General features: G+C 42.6%; 1 protein-coding gene across 1 annotated transcript; it reads right to left on the reverse strand.

The window, feature by feature from the left end:
* Positions 1–137: 137 nt before the first annotated feature.
* On the reverse strand, positions 138–21,113 carry LOC118381180 (alpha-2-macroglobulin-like). The gene is made up of 36 exons (XM_052522936.1): positions 20,892–21,113; positions 19,031–19,214; positions 18,342–18,498; positions 18,140–18,192; positions 17,876–17,896; positions 17,562–17,730; positions 17,361–17,445; positions 17,065–17,179; positions 16,851–16,959; positions 16,659–16,768; positions 16,286–16,453; positions 15,890–16,126; positions 15,551–15,614; positions 15,147–15,292; positions 14,050–14,199; positions 13,306–13,515; positions 12,958–13,051; positions 12,514–12,637; positions 12,063–12,288; positions 9,507–9,633; positions 8,904–9,025; positions 8,544–8,595; positions 8,302–8,385; positions 7,842–8,018; positions 7,391–7,472; positions 6,966–7,122; positions 6,157–6,231; positions 4,435–4,600; positions 4,162–4,358; positions 3,736–3,951; positions 3,410–3,528; positions 2,878–2,968; positions 2,587–2,655; positions 2,276–2,381; positions 539–578; positions 138–396 (listed from the first exon to the last, which is right to left on the reverse strand). The coding sequence occupies exons 1-36, from the start codon at positions 20,966–20,968 to the stop codon at positions 393–395; spliced, it is 4,383 nt and encodes a 1,460-aa protein (XP_052378896.1). The 5' UTR covers positions 20,969–21,113; the 3' UTR covers positions 138–392.
* Between the last annotated feature and the right edge of the window lie 514 nt (positions 21,114–21,627).

The following is a 21,627-nucleotide window of genomic DNA, read 5'->3' on the forward strand; positions in this document are numbered from 1 at the left end:
GTACAAAAATACATTTCAAAAGAAGTCTAATGCCCAAAGACACTGTAGAACATAGCTCCCATCTGACACCATATGTTGACTGTACACTTTCATGTATGGATTCTCAATTCAGACCTATTAAACCAGACTCTGTAACATTTGTTTTGAATCCATAGCATGGTTTTATTAATATTTCAATTTGCAGTAGAAACACTACAATCACTTTAGCAGGATTACAACAGAAGTAGAGGTAAAATCTTAAGGCCCAGCTATTCAATTGTGTTCACTTAATGTTAAACAGATTACAAGTTGGTCAATGTGTAACCAGGAACTGTAAGCACCAAATAGGAAAGCAATTGGCTGAGCCCAGGTCCAGTCAGCTTGATCGGCTGTCTGTCACACTTCATTGATGATCACCTGTGAAAATTACAATCAATAGAATATTCCCTGCTTTGCCTAGGATTTTACTCCCTATAAAAAAGCTTAACTGACAAATTTAGATACTTTAATTTCACAAACTAAAATTTGTCATATTAGAAATGTAGTTTTATGTACCTACTCTGCACACGGGGAGCTGTATTCACTCACAGCTTCATCACCTGAGAACAGAAAAGAGGAACGCAGAGGTCAGTTCCTTTATAATGATAATTAATTCCCACTGCAGGGGTGAACAAATGGGCCCATACTGGTGATGTTTCCTTTCAATGAACCGGAGTTATGTACGTAACATTGACACGCATTTCAGAGAATGGGGTGGTTTGGAAACTGGTATTCCATTAGACAATAAATAAAAAGCGTCCCTTTGTTTATCAAAGATTAGTAAGAGTTAATACTTTCCTATGCTTCTGGAATGGTCGTTAATACACTAACAGCTTACAGACAGCGTGAATGCGCCGGAGGCATGCAGATGTGGCCAAGGCAATAAATTGCAATGTCCGTACTGTGAGACGCCTAAAACAGGACGGACAGCTGATCATCCCCGTAGTGGCAGACCACGTGTAACACCTGCACAGGATCGGTATGGCAACAACTGCCCAACGCACAATCCCTCCATCAGTGCTCAGACTGTCCGCAATAGGCTGGACTAAAGTCTTGTAGGCCTGTTTTTAAGGCAGGTCGTCAGACATCACCGGCAACAACGTCGCCTATGTGCGCAATGCATCGCTGGACCAGCCAGGACAAGCAAAAAGTGCTCTTCACTGACGAGTAGAGGTTCTGTCTCACCAGGGGTGATGGTCAGATTCGCGTTTATCGTCGAAAGAAGGAGCGTTACGCAGAGACCTGTACTCTTGCGCAGGATCGAGTCAGCGGGTCCGTCGTGTTCTGGGGCGCAGCATCGTCGGACATGCCTGCAATGACAAGCTCTCTCAACGCTGTGCGTTACAGGGAAGACATCCTCCCTCGTGGTACCCTTCCTGCAGGCTCATCTTAGCATGACAATATCACCAGCCATACTGCTCGTTCTGTGCGTGTCATGCCTTGGCCAGTAAAGAGCCCGGATCTCAATCCTATTGAGCACGTCTGGGACCTGTTGGATCGGAGGGCGAGGGCCATTCCCACCAGAAGTGTCCAGGAACTTGCAGGTGCCTTGGTGGAGTAACATGTCTTAGTTGTTTAAATATTTGTATGAACATGTTAAGTTTACTGAAAACAAATGCAGTTGACAGTGAGGACATTTTTTTTGCTGATTTTATATTACATCACAGTGCATTTCTAGTAAAAGCTAACAAGTTGACACTTATGGTCTAATCCAAGGGGTAAATGAGGGCCTCATCTGCTGGATTTAGTTTCTCTCTCTCAATTAAGTCGTAGACAACCAGGTGAGGAGAGTTCCTTACTAATTTCATCCCCCTCCTCTCCCCTGGAACTATTCCCCAGGTCCTTGCTGCAAATGAGAATGTGTTCAGTCAACTTACCTGGTAAAATAACAAATAGGTCTCCTTAATGCAAACATTTACATGGGCGGAGCAAGAACTCCCACTCGGCCCTCTGGAATGAGTTTGACAAAGTCTAATATCTAGTTGAGTGTTAATCTTTTTCCATTTGAGAAAGAGTATCAGTTTATGATAACCCTTGGGGAGCACAATGTTTTCTGCGAATGACATCACTTAAGGTTGCAGAATTACAGGAAACTTAAATACCCTGGTATTCCATAAATCCTGATTGGAGGATAATGATATCCTGCTTATTCTCCCTTTTCTGTGAATCCTCCAGTCGGGATTTTGGGAAAACCACGTCATTTATTTAAAGTTCTTGGCAACCCTACACATTTCACTGTGTTAAATGGAATTCTTACTTGTCTGGTAGTAGTCATACACTTTCACCACTGCTGGTTTCAGATTCCTCACAGGCACATCCTCCTCTATGGCCAGGCTGTACGTCTTCGTTTCCTTCTGCTTGAGCTGGAAGAAAAGGAATAATACATTTGACATTGCAGTTCAATGTTATAGATTCACAGAGTGTTACTGTGTAAAACCTCCACTACAGTCTTTGAGGTTACTGTTCAAGTTAAATCCAGTGTGTAGATGCAAATGAGACCACATCCAACTTGGTTCTGTAACCGATAAAGACCCGTTTAGATGCAACATTCATTATTCATGTTCCTACCCCATCTAGGTAGATGATGACATGTCCTTCATCCAGGTCAACACGTTTGACAGTGGGGTCATTTTTCAACTGGAAGAACAGAACACAGGATAAGATAGTGTCAGACAGTTCAACTGATCCGTTCGAAGGACAAATACAGGCATTACAATTAGAACAGACGCCATTATCATGTTATACATCAACTAATCCTCAAGGGGATTATACTTAGGGCCAGGAGTGTTCCCTAAACTGGTAACTCCTGGCCCTGATTAAAGGGTGTTCCCCTCAACTGAGGTTCTCTTATTGACTCACAGGCCCGAGGGAGGACTTGTCCAGGACGAAGCCGGAGAGAAGCTTGACATTGAGGATCACCATGTTGGTCTCCTCTCGCCGACCATTGTACCTGTCAGTCACAGAGTCAGATGAAGGATGGATATTATCTTAAAGGTGCAAATATGCACGAATCGCTCTGCCATTTCCTGATAGCTTAAGCTAACTAGTAGAATTTTAGCAAAGTTGGTGACAAAACAAGATAATCATTGGACCATCTAAACCGCTTTGAAATATATTTTCAGTAACCAAACAGGTTTTATTTTATGCCGTTCAAAACCGAAAGTAAAAGATGAAAACGATACTTAATGGGAAGCACAGAACAGATCTAGCACTTCTTCGACTTGCTGTCAATGAGAACGACAGATCTATAACTAATTTCTACATGAATTTGGTCAGGTCGCCAAAAAAGTTAGTGCAGCTTTAAACACGCATTTTAAAATGCATCTACACACTGGTGGTTCAGTCATTATTTTCAGCTGCTATTTCAAGGGTAAAAGGAATACCACTGTACCTGACAGCCACAGACACGATCAGAGATTTCTTGGTGCCGTCACATTTCCCAAGCGTCTCTGTTGAGATGTTGAAAGCAGAGAAGTCAGGAGGAGGGGGAATATTGTAGTGCATGGCGATCTGAAAAGACAGACGATACTACTGAGATGCATGAAATCAACATACACATTTCAATGAACAGTAGCACACACGCATTTCCATTAATGCTGAAATTCTAGGGTTGAAACGTTAGTTTTTGTGCAACAGTGTGCTCTACTGAACACAAACCAGATACTCAGTACATGCAGTACTGAGAGGCAGCAAAGGGAAAAACGACTGGAGCCTGACCTGCACAAACACGCAGCTCTTTCCCTGTGCCTTGATGTTGTAGTCCCCAGGGACCTCCCTCAGCTGCACCTCCTGATAGAGCAGCCTGTTGCTCTGATTCACAGTAAACTTCATCTTCAGGCCACCGGCCGAGCTCACACTGACTGTACTAGCGCCCTCTGGACTGAAGGTGGCAGCACTGTACTTGGCCAGGGCCTGCAGTGCTACCACTGTGTCCTGGTGACAGAGGGCGGGGAATCAAATTCAGCACAACAATTCAAGGAAATCCATGTGTTGTGAAATGATTGTAAAGGCTTTAATACAAATGTCCAATTTGCTACATTTCATATACAAATAAGGATTTGGTGTGATCCATGTACTAACAGTAGGATCTATTGGCAGAGGAGTTGCTAGAGTGAATAAATGTCTACCAGACCAATAGAGTACCTGTGTGGAGGCGAATCCTCCGTAGGGGTTCTGCTGCTGGGCCAGCCATCGGACGATGCCAATGGAGTATTCCAGCCCAAAGCCTGGCATGGTGGGACCGGAGAGCAGCGCCAGCAGCACATAGGATGTCATCTCCACCTCCAGAGAGTCAGTCTTTGTCCCAGAAGCCTCTGCTCTCTCCCAGTGACGATTGCCACCTGTGGGAATTTTCATTGTCAGTTTCCCAGCAGTCAGAAAGGTAGAGAGACAATTTCACAAAGAGACAAGACATACCGGAGGTAGCAGATATCTTGTCCAGGTGGGTGATGAGCTTGGCCCTCATGTCCTGGTTTTGGGCCAGGGTGAAGGTGTAAGATAGCAGGGCTATGGTGTAGGTGTTCTCCAGCTTGTCAGACACTGCTGCCTTCAGACACATCAGACTCTTCTCCACCATGGGGTCCTGACACACCCACAGACAACAGGATTGTGTTTATTCGGCACCAAACAGAGGAACACTGATTGAAATGACGGAATATCTGGACCAATAGAAATGAGTTGTCCATTGCGCTCCCTAATGAATACAACGCAGCCCTTTCATCACGTTTTTAATACGGGTATGAGTACTGAATGTTAGCAATATAAATAAATTAACTAGTGAATATACTGTGTACAGTGAGCTTGAGAGGCTCTGCAGAGAACAATTGGACAAAACATATATTATGGACTTTCTCCCATTCTTCTCTGCAGATCCTCTCAAGCTCTGTCAGGTTGGTTGGGGAGTGTTGCTGCACAGCTATTTTCAGGTCTCTGCAGAGGCAAAACAGACGGAGGTCCTGAGCACTCTGGAGCAGGTTATCATCAAGGACCTCTGTACTTTGCCTTGATCCTGACTAGTCTCCCAGTCCCTGCTACTGAAAAACACCACCACCATGCTTCACCGTAGAGATGTTGCCAGGTTTCCTCTAGACATGGCCCTTCGCATTCAGGCCAAAGAGTTCAATCAGATCAGAGAATCTTGTTTCATGGCCCGAGAGTCTTTTCGCAAACCCCAAGTGGGCTGTTATCTGCCTTTTACTGAGGAGTGGCTTCCATCTGGACACTACCATAAAGGCCTGATTGGTGGAGTGCTGCAGAGATGGTTGTCCTTCTGGAAGGTTCTCCCATCTCCACAGAGGAACTCCAGAAATCTGTCAGACTGACCGTCAGGTTCTTGGTCACCTCTGACCAAGGCCCTTCTCCCCCGATTTCTCAGTTTGGCTAGGCGGCCAGCTCTAGGAAGAGTCTTTATGGTAACAATCTTTTTCAATTTAAGAATGATGGCAGCCACTGTTCTTGGGGACCTTCAATGCTACAGAAGTGTTGGTACCCTTCCCCAGATCTGTGCTGACACAATCGGTTTCGGAGCTCAATGGACAACTCCTTCAACTTCACGGCTTGGATTTTGCTCTGGCATGCACTGTCAACTGTGGGACATATATATATATATATATAACACACAGGTGTGCACCTTTCCAAATCAAGTCCAATCAATTGAATTTACCACAAGTGGACTCCAATGAACTTGTATAAACACCTCAAGAATGATCAATGGAAACAGGATGCACCTGAGCTCAATCTCAAGTCTCATTGCAGAAGATCTGAAAACTTGTGTAAATAAGGAATCTGTTTTTTTATTTTCAATACATTTGCAAACATTTCTACAAACCCGTTTTCACTGTCATTATGGTGTATTTTGTGTAGACGGCTGAGGATTTTAAAAATGTTAAGGCTAATGTAACAATTCTGAATACTTTTCCAGAAGGAACTGTATATTGGGATGTTTAACAAATTAGAATATATGGCAAGTGAGGCGTTGTGTGGGTGATAGTCTTATTTAGAATTGTGTGAAGTAGTTGGACGGCTAAGCAGAAATATCCACTAGGGCCGTTCATGTTGTGATAAAAGCACCAAATGTGGCCTTGTTATTCAATAAGATTTTTTTTTAAATACTTGGATATGGAAGAGGTGATAACTCACAGAAGTGTTGCCATCCAGCTCCAGCAGTGCAGCGGTGATGTAGGCAGTGAGTGACACTTGATCCCCAACACCTCCCTATGACAACAAAGGATGCCAGTAAACTTCATACAGTACTCCAAGGTGTTAGTTTCAAAGTCACATTGATATCAACTGATATCAGGTAAAAACATTGCACTGTATAACACATTCACATAATGGTGCACAAAGATTAAAAAAAACTATTGTTTTGGAGATGAACAAATGCTGTTGGGACTAGTCAGACCGAGGTCCCTTTAGGGAGGTGGTGTTTTTTTATATTTTTATTTTACCTTTATTTAACCAGGCAAGTCAGTTAAGAACACATTCTTATTTTCAATGACGGCCTGGGAACAGTGGGTTAACTGCCTGTTCAGGGGCAGAACGACAGATTTGTACCTTGTCAGCTCGGGGGTTTGAACTCGCAACCTTCCGGTTACTAGTCCAACGCTCTAACCACTAGGCTAAAACATGCTTGGGATTCTTGTGCTCAGTATGTGCTCCTTTGGGGCACACGTGGGGTCCTAAGGTCCTCCTGAACAGTACATTTTGCTACAAGTCAGTGCAATATGAAGTATGTAAAGCATTCATATTTGATGTTAGACTATGTATTATCAAGTCTTTTGTTAGTCATCTAGGATTTTATGCAGACTCCACCATTGCACTCTAAATAGAAGGGGACACTTGCACCAGAACCTCCTGCTGAATCTCTGCCCATAACGTTACCTTCTCACATTTGGTGGCAGCAGTATAAGACTCCTCTTATTACCCACTGAGCCCTGACTCCTCTTTACCTTCATGCCGTTATGGAAGAGTTTCCCCACTGACGCGATGCAGCCATCCGTCTGCTGGTGACTGGCCAACCAGGCCTTGGCCTGGGCAATGTGGGCGGGGTCCACAAAGATGTAGGGCTTGGCCCCTCCAAAGGACTTCAGCACAAAGGAGGTGAGCCTGAGAGGACACAGGTCAGATGTCATGAGCCTTGCCTAAACTATGAATCATAGACTCGATAACAGAAGCTAGTAGCCATACTGTGTGTGCTGAAGCCAACTATATTTGCAATAGCACATACTAGTATGGATTTGAGACCATCACATTCTTACCTTGATAACATAGTGCAACCCCCTATAATCTAATGTCATTTTCATGACTTAAAAACAGAAGTAAATTGAGGAATAATGTAAGAGAAGGTATTAGGACTGTGGACAATTGAACCGACCACGTGTTTCCAGACTCATCGCTCTTCCCAAAGGCACTGTAGGAGCCATCGTCATGCTTGTAGTTGAGCTCTCTCTGGTAGCCTGCAACACAAATGGCCAAATGAACAAAGACACTCCTTCTAGGGACTTGTACTGTATGTGGAAGGTGACGTTAACTGGTTCAGAGCCAAATATAAAGAACAGGTTGTTGCTAGTCAGAGGTGAGATGCACACAGGACCAGACTGCTTATTTAAAAAATACAAGGCTTACTGCAAATGATATTGTCATATCCCAGGGCATGCTACGTGTGCATTAAACATTTCATTAACCGTTGCAGTCCATGTCACCAGGGTTGTGTCCAGTAAGAAGATTGTCATTTTTAGGCTGTAACTGAACAGGTCTGATAATAATTGTTTGGTTTTCATTGCAACACATGTTGTGCCTGACTGAACTGGATCCAGCTCACTCACCACTGTCTAGGAAGCCTGTGGCCCTGGTCTGGATCTCCTCGGTGAGCTGCCTGGTGCTTTGCAGGTAGTTGAGGATGTAGATGTTGGGAGCAAAAAGCAACATGTTCTGCTCTCCACAGCCATAGGGCATCTGCAACAGGCTGTCCAGGTTCTTTATGGCCCGACCCATCAGGTCACCTGGTGAAAGAGACCAACCATTGAGACAATCGCAGTGGATAGTCGACCAGCAGAGCCCCATTTCTTACCTAAACCATAAAAATAACCAATGCTTATCCTGATCCTCACCCATAACCTTAAGGAAATCATAGATCTGCAGGTGGAATATCCACATCCATGAATAGAGGGATGAAAAATCCTTGCCTACACTTCATCTGCACCAAAATGGAAAACATATCCTGAAAATGTTATAAAACTTTAAATAACCTGTGATAATTCAGCAAAACAGATGGATAATTCTCACCCAGTACTGAGAGGGAGGCCTTGGCAGAGCCCTCCACAAACACCTTAGGCAGCTTCAGAGAGATGTCCTTCTCCACCGGGCCCTCTGGTGACGCGAGACAGATAAACGAGACTGGTTAAAACGGTTCTCATTCTCAAGTCACTCAATTAAAAAGTATCTGTCATCTAAACCACAACAAATGCACGTCAACTTAATAATCGGGGTAATTATGAGAACGTATGACTGAGACGTCAGGAGATTACCTGCAGGGCAGAGCAGAGCGTTGTGGCTGACCGTCTCCTGGGTTCCCTCAGCCTGATAGCGGGAAAGGGAAACGGCACCAAAATAAATGTAAAACCTTTTGATGTCAACACAAGTTAATTCTACCATAGAATTTATATGGTAACCACTTAAAGGTACATTTCACTCCAAAGTCTAACTGCATTTGGGCTTTAAACACCAAACCATGTTTGTCTCCTCGTGTCAAAATATGCAACATAAAATAGCAGGGGATATAAATTCTACTGTAGTCACCCTTGCCTTAGTGTTACTGAAAACCCAGATCTCTTTTTAATTAATGTGGGAGAAAAACAGTGGACTTGCTATACAGGACAGACACTCACCTCCACCAGCAGTGTTTGCACAACGGTGTCAATACGTCCTTTCTCTGGCACCGTGGCCACCTCGTTGCCGCAGAGCTTCTCAGTTTTCAATGCCTCGGCGCTCACTTTCACACTCACCTCCCCTATAGTTCATTCCAGGGAGACATTAACATTCCAGTCTAGACCAGTCACACATGAACCTGCGACTCCATCAGCTTGCTCCCTTTTACCCACTCCAGCCTCATGTACCCTGGCTCAACTGTTCCCTCCCTCCATTTCTCTGATAACCCCTGAGGGAGATCTTTGACCATGTCATATTCAAGGAATTTGTGTATCAGATAAACGTCAACAACGTAAATTTCAGTCTAACGAGAGCCGTGTGAAGTCAACAACCCTGTCTTACAGGAGCATCACTGCTTCCAAATCACTCCCTACCCCTCTGGCCCTAACCCTTCACTATTTGAAAGGTGTGGATGGGTATAAGCAGTGGTGGAGCTTCTACCATATTTCTAACACCTTACAGCTCTGCAAACATTGAAGGGTTAGGAGGTAAGGGCCTAGGTGTAGGGAGTACATGGAGTCTATTGCAAGAGCCTTGTGATAGATTGACAGAGTATGGCTCACCTAGAGCAGTTGGGGTGAGGATCCACGTGAAGGTCCTGCTTTCTTCAGCACACAGACACAGTGTGTACTGGCAGCCTTCACATGTCCTGGCTTTGAACTGGTTGGACTCAGCTAGAGTCACCTTCACCTACGAGAAACACATGGGGTCAATTGCAACTTTACTAGATTTCTCAAAAACGTCACAGCGTCTATAGATTGTCGGCAACAGGCAGCTCATGGGCAAAAACCAGCCCGTGAGTGATTTGTTCCCCCAAAGTTGAGCAAAAATAACTCATTCAAGGGTTTCTTTATATTTTCTACATTGTAGAATAGTGACGACATCATAACTGACATAACCAAAAAAAAATAACTGTTAAAATATATTTAGATTCTGCAAAGTAAGCACCCTTTGCCTTGACGACAGCTTTGCACACTCTTGGCATTCTCTCAACCAGCTTCATGAGTAATGCTTTTCCAACAGTCTTGAAGGAGTTCCCACATATGCGGAGCACTTGTTGGCTGCTTTTCCTTCACTCTGCGGTCCAACGAATCCCAAACCATCTCAATTGGGTTGAGTTTAGGTGATTGTGGAGGCTAGGTCATCTGATGCAGCACACCATTGCTCTTCTTGCTCAAACAGCCCTTACACAGCCTGGAGGTGTGTTGAGTCATTGTCCAGTTGCACTAAGTGCAAAACAGATGGGATATCGCTGCAGAATGCTGTGGTAGCCATGTTGGTTAAGCGTGCCTTAAATTGTAAATAAATCAGTGTCACCAGCAGAGCACCCCCACACCTCCATGCTTCACGGTGGAAACCACATGCGGAAATCTGTTCACCTCCTCTGCGTATCACAAAGACACGGCGGTTGGAACCAAACATCTCCAATTTGGACTCCGACCAAAGGACAGATTTCTACTGGTCTAATAGCAATTGCGTGTTTCTTGGTCAAGTCTCTTCTTATTGGTGTCCTTTAGTGGTTTCTTTGCAGCAATTTGACCATGAAGGCCTGATTCATGCAGTCCTCTGAACAGGTGATGTTGAGATGTCTGTTACTTGAACTCTGAAGCTTTATTTGGGCTGCAATTCTCGAGGCTGGTAACTAATAAACTGATCTTCTGCAGCAGAGGTAAGTCTGGGTCTTCCCTTCCTGTGGCGGTCCTCGTGAGAGCCAGTCATCATAGCGCTTGATCGTTTTTGAAACTGCACTTGAAGAAACTTTCAAAGTTCTTGACATTCTGTTTTGACTGACCTTCATGTCTTAAAGGAATGACACTTGTTTCTCATTGCTTATTTGAGCTGTTCTTGCCATAATATGGACTTGGTTTTACACCAAAAAGGGCTCTCTTCTGTATACCACAATACAATTGATTGGCTCAAACACATTAGAGGAAAGAAATTTCACAAATTAACAAGGCACACCTGGTAATTGAAATGCATTCCAGGTGACTACCTCATAAAGCTGGTTGAGAGAAATCCAAGCGTGTGCAAAGCTGTCAAGGCAACAGGTGGCTACTTTGAAGAATCTCAAATACAAAATCTATTTTGATTTGTTTAACATTTTGTTACTCCATGTGTTATTTCATAGATGAGTTGTCATCACTATTATACAATGTACAATTTTGTAAAAAATAAAAAATGAATTAGTAGGTGTCCAAACTTTTGATTGGTACCGTACACTGGCGTTCAAAAGTTGGGTCACTTAGAAATGTCCTCGTTTTTGAAAGAGCACATTTTGTCAATTAAAATATCAAATTGATCAGCAATACAGTGTAGACATTGTTAATGTTTAAATGACTATTGTAGCTGGAAACAGCAGATTTTTTAATGGAATATCTACATCAGCCCATCACCAGCAACCATCACTCCTGTGTTCCAATGGCAGGTTGTGTTAGCTAATCCAAGTTTAGAATGTTAAAAGGCTAATTGCAATTATGTTCGCACAGCGGAAAACTGTTGTGCTGATAAAACTGGCCTTCTTTAGACTTGAGTATCATTTCTGGGTTTGATTACAGGCAGAAACAAAGGACTTTGTTCTAAAACTCATCAGTCTATTCTTGTTCTGAGAAATGAAGGCTATTCAATGCGAGAAATTGCAGAAACTGAAGATCTCATACAACGGTGTACTACTCCCTCAGAACGCAAACTGTCTCAAACCAGAATAGAAAAGAGTGGGAGGCCCCGGTGCACAACTGAGCAAGTACATTAGTGTGTAGAGTTTGAGAAATAGACACCTCACAAGTCCTCAACTGGCAGCTTAATTAAATAGAACCCGCAAAAACACCAGTCTCAAAGTCAGTGAAGACGCAACTCCGCGATGCTGACCTTCCAGGCAGAGTTGCAAAGAAATATCCATCTCAGACTGGCCAATAAAATTAACAGCTTAAGATGGGCAAAATAACTGACACTGGACAGAGGAACTCTTGAGTCGATGCTGTTACGTTAGCGTCATCATCTGCCCCCCCACATTTGCTCCAACACAAATTGGCCTGCAGCTGAATCTAGTTGCCTACCCCTGGTCTACCCAAATGAAGTGGGACTGGAGAAGTAAAGAAAGAGACAACCCTGGGAGGGCTTACCATGATACACTTGGAGAGGTAGTTGAACACTGTGGCCTTGAGTGTGAACACCTCCCCCCGGATGACAGAGTAGGGCAGCGTCAGGCTCACAAAGAAGGGTTGGAAGGCAGTGAGGCCAGTGTTGGGAGCCAGGCCAAAACCCACTGGGGAAGTACAGAACGCCCCTGCAGCCCACTTAGTGATGGTGTCTGGGACAGTCTTCTCAACATTCACTTTTCCTGTAAGTCTGGTCGTGGTGAAAAGGGAGGAATAAAAACCATGTATATTAACATCAGAACACATAACATGGTCAATAAAATAGCGGACTAGGTGATTATTTTTAAATCAACCCCTAGGACAAAGACATGCCTGTGGTTTCAGTATTGCCATTTCAGTAGGCATGGTCAGCCCAGCACCCCATGGAAAGGAATGTGTGTTGGACTACAAATATGGCGTCTGTCAGAAAGCTTACCCCACAGGAACCAGGTCCCAGATCCAGGTCTCAGGGAAGTACGTGCGGACGGTCTCCTTAGGCCTGTCAGAGGCGCCAGAGGTTGGTGCACTCTCCTCATTTGGCATCATGTTCATGGGACGAGCTGTAAATAGAAACAAATCCTTCATTAGGTTGAGACTAGGAAGGTTTATACATTAGCATAGCAAATACAGATTTGTAGGCGTTTTGTCAGGTGCAGAAAAATGCTGGCATTACTAGCTCCAACAATACAAATAAAAGATTAAGAACAAACAATCCAAGTACATATTAGAGTGGGAATATAAATGGTGTGTAGACAGAATATAATTTGGAAAAGGTACAGTCGTAGCTATATTAGGATGAGCCATGTTGAGAACACAGTATTATCATACACAGTATATAAACAGAATGAGGTGACCAGCATTCAATGACTGTATACAATACCTTCTATTATACCATTTTCGTTCCTTGCAAAGAATGTGTTGCAGTCGTAAGGTTTTTTCACGTCAGAGTTGGTCAGGATCTTGATTCCAACTTCCTAAAATGAGAAGTAAAGCAATAGAACAGTCCGTGTAAAGGCCATATCATACCTGTATTTCAGTTTTGCTCAATTATGTGGGTATTGGTTGAATCAATTTTAAAACCAAACATCTTTTTACTTATTTCTGAAAAGTCACTTCATAGACATCATTCTATTTTAATTCATTCAGTGTCTACTTTACAAAGACGCCATTTTAGCCTGAGTCTTTCATATACATTTTCAAAACAGACAAACTTATTTGAGTCTCATACTTTAAAGATGCTGTAGACATCGTTTTTGTCGTCGCTGGGGCCAAACCTGAATGAGCGTTTCCCCCAATCAGGTACAACCAACTCTGGTACAGGTGGAAGGGGCCTAATCATCGCCTCTTCAAATCTTGGAGGATATTGAAGGCATGGGTAGGGGTCTTCTACCATGTATGAATATCCAGACAACTTCTGAACAGGCAGCTGACTGAAGACCTGCAGAGAGGAAAGTAATATACTTCTAGTAATACTGACTTAATAACCCGCAGCATCTTGACAGTCAGAGAGTGGTCGGTGCATGATCAGAGCGTGGTCGGTTCATGGTCAGAGGTTATAGGGTCAGTACATAGTTAGTGCATAGGATAACACCTGGGTTAAATGCATATAGCCAATACTTTATCTGCACTCGATTTAGTGGTACAACAGAACCAACTAAACAGTCCCACAAGTTAAAACTTCTAAACTTTAATTATCAGACAGTGGTTTAGACATGATTAGAGGAAGCTGAAAATGAGCCAAATCCATCTTGAAAAACATGGGTGCACAAAAACAATGCCAAAGGTGATGTGTGTGATCATGGTTAGGCTTCAGCTTAGTGTGTAGAGTCAATGGTTAGTAAGTGAATGTGATGGTCCGTGTCTTGTCCCAAATGGCCCCCTATATATAGTGCACTGACCACAATGAGGCCCTGGTTAAAAGTAGTGCACTACATAGGGAGCCATTTGGGATGCAGAACCATGGAGAACGTACAGAGTCTAGGGTGAGCTCCTGTTCAGGCTGCAGCAGCAGCACACTCTGGTCGATGGCCCTGAGAGAACACAGAGACCCTGGGTGGGCCTGGAGTCTCAGAGAGGTCTTCTCCCCTGGCAACTCCTGGAGGGACGAGAACTTCAGGGACACCTGGAGAGGAGAAAAGGAAGAGACATCACAGCTATGTTTAAATATATCTATACTAGCATACATGTCTAACGCATTGGTTCATTCCAAGTATAGTAGCATACTGGTACAGAGCCCATAACATAATGGTAGTACTGTGTAGAGCAGGGGTCTCCAACAGGTCGATCACAAGCTACCAGTAGGTCGTAGGCCAACTAGGAGTAGCTTCTGAAAGTACATGCAATTCTCACGTGTTCTACAGCAAACTATCAAACACCGTGTATCTGTGGGGCTTGCGCAGCAAAAGCCTCAGCTTAGATATTCATACTTTTTCAGCACGCTACTCCTCCTACACCGTTTAATCTAGACACGCAGTTCAAACTAAAATGTGCGGAATGGTCTCACTCAAGTTACTTGTATACAACTTTGTGTTCTGACTGGAAAGAGCAGGTTAGGAATAGCTTCTACCAATAAAAATAATTAGCTGTTTGTCAGAGTTCAGAATGACAAAAAAAGTGGCATGATGAGATCTACTAACAGCTGCGTGTCATTATGGAGCAGCCCAAACAGAGCCATTGCTATGGGTACTCACCAAACAGAGGGCAAAAAAAAGAGGGTGACCACAATCACACAAATATTGACCACAACTGCTTACCAGATCATTGACTACAACCACACAGCTAGTTATCACTCAACTGCTGCCCACAACTACATATCTTCTGACCTCAACCACACAACACCTGGTGACCAAAACCACTGACTTTCATCTACACCACTACTGAGCACGCAACAACTGACCTCTGACCACATCTAGACAAACAGACCCAACGAATTTGTGATGATCTAAAAGGTGCAGTTGAAGGATTTCATATCATAGTCCGATGCGAAGTCATTTTGGAAATTGATCGTAGTGCACGTAGCCCCGATAAATCACATTTCATGTAGCTGGTGAAAGACGCCGAGTTGCCTACCTTGTTTTTAAGGCAGAGGTGAATGGGGAAGTCTCGGCTGTCTGCTACTGCCTCCCCATCAGGCAACACGGTGTACACCACTACCTGGGCAAAAGGGGTCAGCTCAGGCATCCGCTGCAGCGAGAGCATCAGCTGCCCTTGGTTAACTGAAAGAGATGGACAATGGGATGGCCATTAGCCACCAATACGGACAAAGGCTAGTCACTGAACACTTTGAAATGTACTGTGCAGTAAGAGCTTGTATTGAAGATGTAATCTGGATGATTGAATCCTGTCGTGACAGCTTTTTATCCCATGCCAGCTTAATGCCATTAGGCATGTTCTCTAATCAAGTGGGGTTCTGAGAAGTTCTAAAGAAAAAAAGTCAGGAAGCAGTCGGGAGAATCCAAGACCACTTCATTTACCTTTTCTTTCTTTAATGGTCACAGGAAGACGGCCGTGCTGCCGAATGCTGCCTCTAGATATAACCTGGGACATAAGAGACAGCCAGGTGGCATCAACATTAATAACCAGAGAGAGTTACTGGCCAAAACCTGGAGATCAGATATATTACTAAAGCGATATATTACTGTGTATCAGCTAAGGTAAAATATTCAACTGGAAGTCAAGTACTGTATGGTTTTCCCAAGCCATTAAAATATTTCCAGACAAAACACAATCAAATACTGAAGTAAAATATCCCAAATCTTGTGGTGGAATCAATTTAAAAATATATATATTTTGAGACATCCCTTTAATCTTACCAGATAGAAAAAGTCCAGGGTCGTCTGTCCCTTTTTCAGCTCCACCCCTTGGATGATGTAGTGAGCAAGAACAATACCGTCCTTCTCACAGGAGAACTTCCCTTCGCCCTGCATTATCTTCACAAAGCTCTTGCTCTTAGAATAAAATTCTCTTACGAAGTGGTAATCCGATGAATATTCTGGTCTACGCAAACCCTGCACGTACGGATAATCCTCCTCAACCTTTTGATAACGAGCCTGGTTCAAGAAACACAGAAAATAAATGAAAAATAAACTGTTGTAGTAACCTTGGAGAATACACTAGGGGAAATTGATCAGTCAGAACAAACTGAATATTTACAGTAAATAATATATGATTAAATATTCAGAGGAAAACATGAGTGAGTGACCACTGACCGACAGAGAGACAGAATCAGAACTCCATAGAGAAGTGTCTAGAGAGAAGGAAGCAATGCCCTTGCTGTCTGTGGTGAGAGTCCAGTTCTCAGATTTGCCACTGTTTTGTAGGAAGAGATACACAGGCTCATTGGGAACGGGACTAGAGTCGGGACCGGTCACCTTGATCTGAAAACACAGGACAGGATGACTGCAGACATCCAATATACTAAATGTACACTCCCATTGCATACAAGACATCAAAAGCCTAGTTTAGATGCTCCAAATGTCATGTTAACATTTATCACCACTTCATGTTCAAATCCATTTTTCTGAGTAAACCATTTTCTGCAGTGTTATTAAAAAGGCATTTGTTAATATAGTTTGTCCTCACCTTCCCCTCGTATGCAATTCCTGGTTTATATGCTTGGGGCACGTCCTCAAAACGAACAGTTACGATGACATTGGTGAAGCTTGCCTTGCCACTACCTTTAAGGATGACCCCTGGAGAGAACACAGGCAAGGGTCAGAGGTCAACAGTTGAGCATGTAAACACCTCTACGTTCAAGATAAGGTTCTCTCCTACCAGTTCCATATTCTTCCAGCTCAGTCTCCACTTCGAAGTCCCCAAAAGATTCACGTAGACGGAACCGGGTCAAGTCGATCATTTGGGTTGCACAACCAGTTTTGTCAGTCTAGGATGAATGAGTAGTTGTAGGTCAGCTTAGCTCAGCTACAAAAACCAACATTTTGTCCACAGTGTTCTTCAAAGAATTCGGCGTAACAATAAAAACACTTACTTTGATAAGATACACCTCGCAGATATTACTAGAATCAAATAACCAGTAATATTGAACTGCAATTCTGCAAACTTTTGCAGTGACAGACCCAACCACTGGTTTTCCATAAGTGTATCTACAAATAAAGTCACCAGAAGACAGACAATTAACTGCTGCAAAAAAGTAGAAAGAGCTTTGAACATGAGCAAGTATCAAACATGGGACAGTCTCTAAAGTAGTCTATGCAACACACAAATTAAGGCTTAATATTCTGTCCATAAAGTGTCCCAGTTCACATTATCATCTTATGCACTTACTTTCCACAAACTCTCAGCGTTGCTTGCTTGTCCAGAATAGTGATTGTTTGGGGTAGATAGACTTTGACCTCATATTTGGGTAAAACTGTAAAAATACATGATGTTATTTCCTCATTGTCTATTAAACTACACCAAAAACATGGAACCACCATGTAAAAACAATCTAATCTGATTTTTTTTATCCCATGCCAATTTCCTCACCATATTCTTTGATGTCAAAGGTTTGGGAAGTTTGCTCTCCCTTCTCATTCCATGCAGTGATGATGTAACTTCCTTGCGTTGCCTCTGCAGACATGGGGTGGGACAGGTCCAGAATTCCACTCACTGTTGACTGGTTCAACCACTGAGCAATGCGGTTGGAGTTCGGGTCCTGTATACAAATTCATAATAGGGTGAAGGTAGGTATTTTTGTTAGGCATTGTATAAAATCATGCCACAGTACATATTGGCAGGTAACATTTTTTTTTATATACAGCTTTGGTTTTTAGTTGCAATGGATTTTAAATTGGTCTCACCTGAAGCTCCACTGTTAGATACTAGAAAAGAGAAAAACATTCAGCATTTAACCCCCCAAAAAACTCCAACTTTATTATTTCACCAAAATTGTTTTTAACGTAAGCCTAACTGAAACATTAGTTTCACGACTTCCCAAAACAGTTTCTACAGTACAGGCATCTTTATCTACAGAGTTACAGTAGAGAGCAAATAAACTCTGACCACGTTTGCCGAGCCAGCTACACAGTCTCTCTGACCCAGACAATACTGAAAGAGTAACTTACCATCTGATTGAATGACAAGAAACTGGCATCCAGCGAGACGATTCGGAACTTGACTGGAAAAGGGGTAGAAACATTTGTCTATATGTGTACAGTATATCCATCCTCCATTTCAGGAATGACCTTTCCTCAAGCTTTTGGCCTCACAAATATACTGTAAAGTACACAGACATTTCAGTGTTCATCAAAGATTGTAGCTAACTACCTGTCTGTCCAGGTTTGTAGACTGGTTTGTCGGTCTGGAAAATGGTGAGGAATCTTTTAGGCTTGATAAGGATCTTTGTCTTGTTACTCATCTCATCCTTCCTCCCCTTGATGCTGACAAGAACAGTGGCCACACTGTCAGCCTTCACTGGGGGTACCTACAATGAAGAACAGAAACTTGGTAGAACTTCTACAATCCTCTAGCTCCTAACCAAAGTATGGCTCTCTGATGGAGTAGCTTGAGAACAGAGGGCTTTTTGTTAAGTGGTAGATAGCAAAGTATGATTAATATAACTGCTATTGCCTTTCATAGGTTGGATCATTTTCCATACAACACCCAGCCTGTAACCCACGTTGAATTCCACAAAACATGGTTGACTACTCAGAATAAAATAATGAAGTGTTGAATGAATGTGCATAGCTAGCTTGAGTCTAGTAAGACTTGTATTCTTTAGATGATGGTAGTGTATGACCAGTACTAGTTTCCATAGTATTATAGAAGATCCTGATATATAGCGCATCACATCGTTGTGGAACCTTGCAGTTAGAAATGTCATACAGAGCTGGCTTGATACTTTACATGTCAGAGAGGCATGTTGGTTTTATTTTATATTTATCAGTTTTATTTTATATTTATCAGAGCGGCCCACAACGTTGTAGCCTGCTGAACACAGCACAGTTACGGCTGACCTGGAAGGAGATGCAGCGATAGAAGTCCTGTGTTACGTCTTCCTCCAGTAGAATGGTGCCGCTGCCACCCTCCATTTCCAGCGACACCTTCAACAACAGAGGCTCTGTGGCTTGGTAGACCTGAGCACAAAGTTTCTCTGTGGTCCCTCCTACCACCTCCGAGCTGACCGTCACCAAGTAAATCCTAAAAGGGGAAAGAGTCAGCATGAATGCAGCTGTGGTAATAATACTTAAGTGGCAGTGTACTCAAACAGTTCTTTAGTTCCTCTGTACCCTACTGATGTTTTAAAGTTAGGGACAAAGTGACCTTTTTACATACATCTTAAAGCATTTGTCTAAGTCAGTTTCACAATTCCTGACATTTAATCCTAGTAAACATTCCCCGTCTCAGGTCAGTTGATCACCACTTTATTTTAAGAATGTGAAATGTCAGAATAATAGTAGTGATTAATTTCAGCTTTTATTTATTTCATCACATTCCCAGCGGGTCAGAAGTACACATACACATCAATTAGTATTTGGTAGCATTGCCTCGCAATTGTTGAACAAGGGGCAAACGTTTTAGGTAGCCTTCCACAATAAGTTGGTTGAATTTTGGCCCATTCCTCCCGACAGAGCTGGTGTAACTGGGTCAGGTTTGTAGGCCTCCTTGCTCACACATGCTTTTTCCAGTTCTGCCAACAAACTTTCTATAGGAAAATGAGGTCAGAGCTTTGTGATGGCCACTCAAATACCTTGACTTTGTTGTCCCAAAGTTGTTGCAAAATGGCTTAAGTATGCTTGGGGTCATTGTCCATTTGGAAGACACATTTGCGACCAAGCTTGAACTTCCCAACTGATGTCTTGAGATGTCGCTTCAATATATCCACATCATTTCCCTAATTCATGATCCCATCTATTTTGTGAAGTGTACCAGTACCTCCTGCAGCAAAGCACCCCCACAACATGCTGCCACCCCATGCCTCGTGGTTGGAATGATGTCAATTAGCCTATCAGAAGCTTCTAAAGCCATGACATCATTTTCTGGAATTGTCCAAGCAGTCAACTTTGTGTGTGTATGTAAACTTCTGAAGCACTGGAATTATGATATGGGGAATTATAAGTGAAATAATGTCTGTAAACAATTGTTGGATAAATGACTTGTGTCAAGCACAAAGTAGATGTCCTAACCAACTTGCCAAAACTATAGTTTGTTAACAAGAAATATGTGGAGTGGTTGAAACACTTCTGTTGGTGTCACTAACTTGGTTTATGTAAACTTCAACTGTATGTAACATGTGAGCGTTCTCTTTAATACATTTGCAAACATAAAAACAAAAAACAGGGTTTGCTGTGTCTAGATTGATATTTTCTATTTAATCAATTTTAGAATAACGCTGGAATTTAACATTTCTTAAAAGTCAAGGGGGTCTGAATTCTTTCTGAATGCACTGTATAACAGCTATCACAAGTAGGATTTTTTCAACCCAAAAATCTATAGTTCAATTTGCCAGCATGTCTCATAACAAATGAAAAGCCTCACATGCAGAGAGATAGAGGTACTGTATGTATAACAGTGATGTCCTGTGGCCTGACCACTATCTTATTTAGTATTATTCACAGATAGATGCTTGCAATTGTCTCTATTCAGTTGTCAGTGCAGTGAGCATAGAAAATACTGTTTTATATTTAATATGTTTATAACTAAAATATTTACATCGTTTCAGTTGGCTATTCTACACCTGCATAGCGTGAAGAATTCAGAGTATAATTAATTCCTACATTTGTAGTCTGTTGCATCCAGCCAGACATGTAAATAAAAATAGATGATTGTGTGTTTAATCTACTGCTTTCTTCATCAAATGTTTTTTAGTGTACTTACGATTTGAAGGTGTGCGATGTCGCGGTTTGTATAATCACTGATGTGATCAATAGAAAGAAAAGTACATTGAGAGCCATGGCTTCGGTAAACAGCCAGTCTTCCTCCGCACTTCGTGATGACCCCTTCTCTTCCTCGTCCAGGGAGATTGTCAGGAAAGTTGCACAAACGGTGCTATATATACCCAAATGCACCCTCCCGTGTCACTCCCTTCCAAATAGTTTGGAACACTGCAGCCAGCTCCCGTTTCCTCCCAATTACCGCTGAAGTCCTCAACTAGTTACAGCCCCCGACCAATGGGATGGTCAGAATGATGATGAAATCACCTCAGGCTATTTTGGCCGGAACACCTGAGGAAGAAATACCGATGTAGCCTGGCTAACCTGTCGATTTAGTCCACCTGTCAATTTAGCCATTATTCATGTGAAAAGCCACCATAGCCTACAGCTTTCTGCTTTGACTGATAAAATGCAACACATTAGCTAACCAACTTTACTTTACTATTGATAGTTTTGACATCTTGTACTTTTACTTCACTACATTCCTAAAGAAAATTATGTACTTTTACTCCATATATTTTCCCTGACACCAAAAAGTACAGGTTACAGTTTGAATGCTTAGCAGGACAGGAAAATTGTCTAATTCACACACTTAACAAGAGAAGATACCTGCTCATCCCCATACTGCCTCTGATCTGATACTCACTAAACACATGCTTCGTTTGTAAATGATGTCTGTA

This window comes from Oncorhynchus keta, chromosome 1 (genome assembly GCF_023373465.1).
Source record: "Oncorhynchus keta strain PuntledgeMale-10-30-2019 chromosome 1, Oket_V2, whole genome shotgun sequence".
Classification (NCBI taxonomy): Eukaryota; Metazoa; Chordata; class Actinopteri; order Salmoniformes; family Salmonidae; genus Oncorhynchus; species Oncorhynchus keta.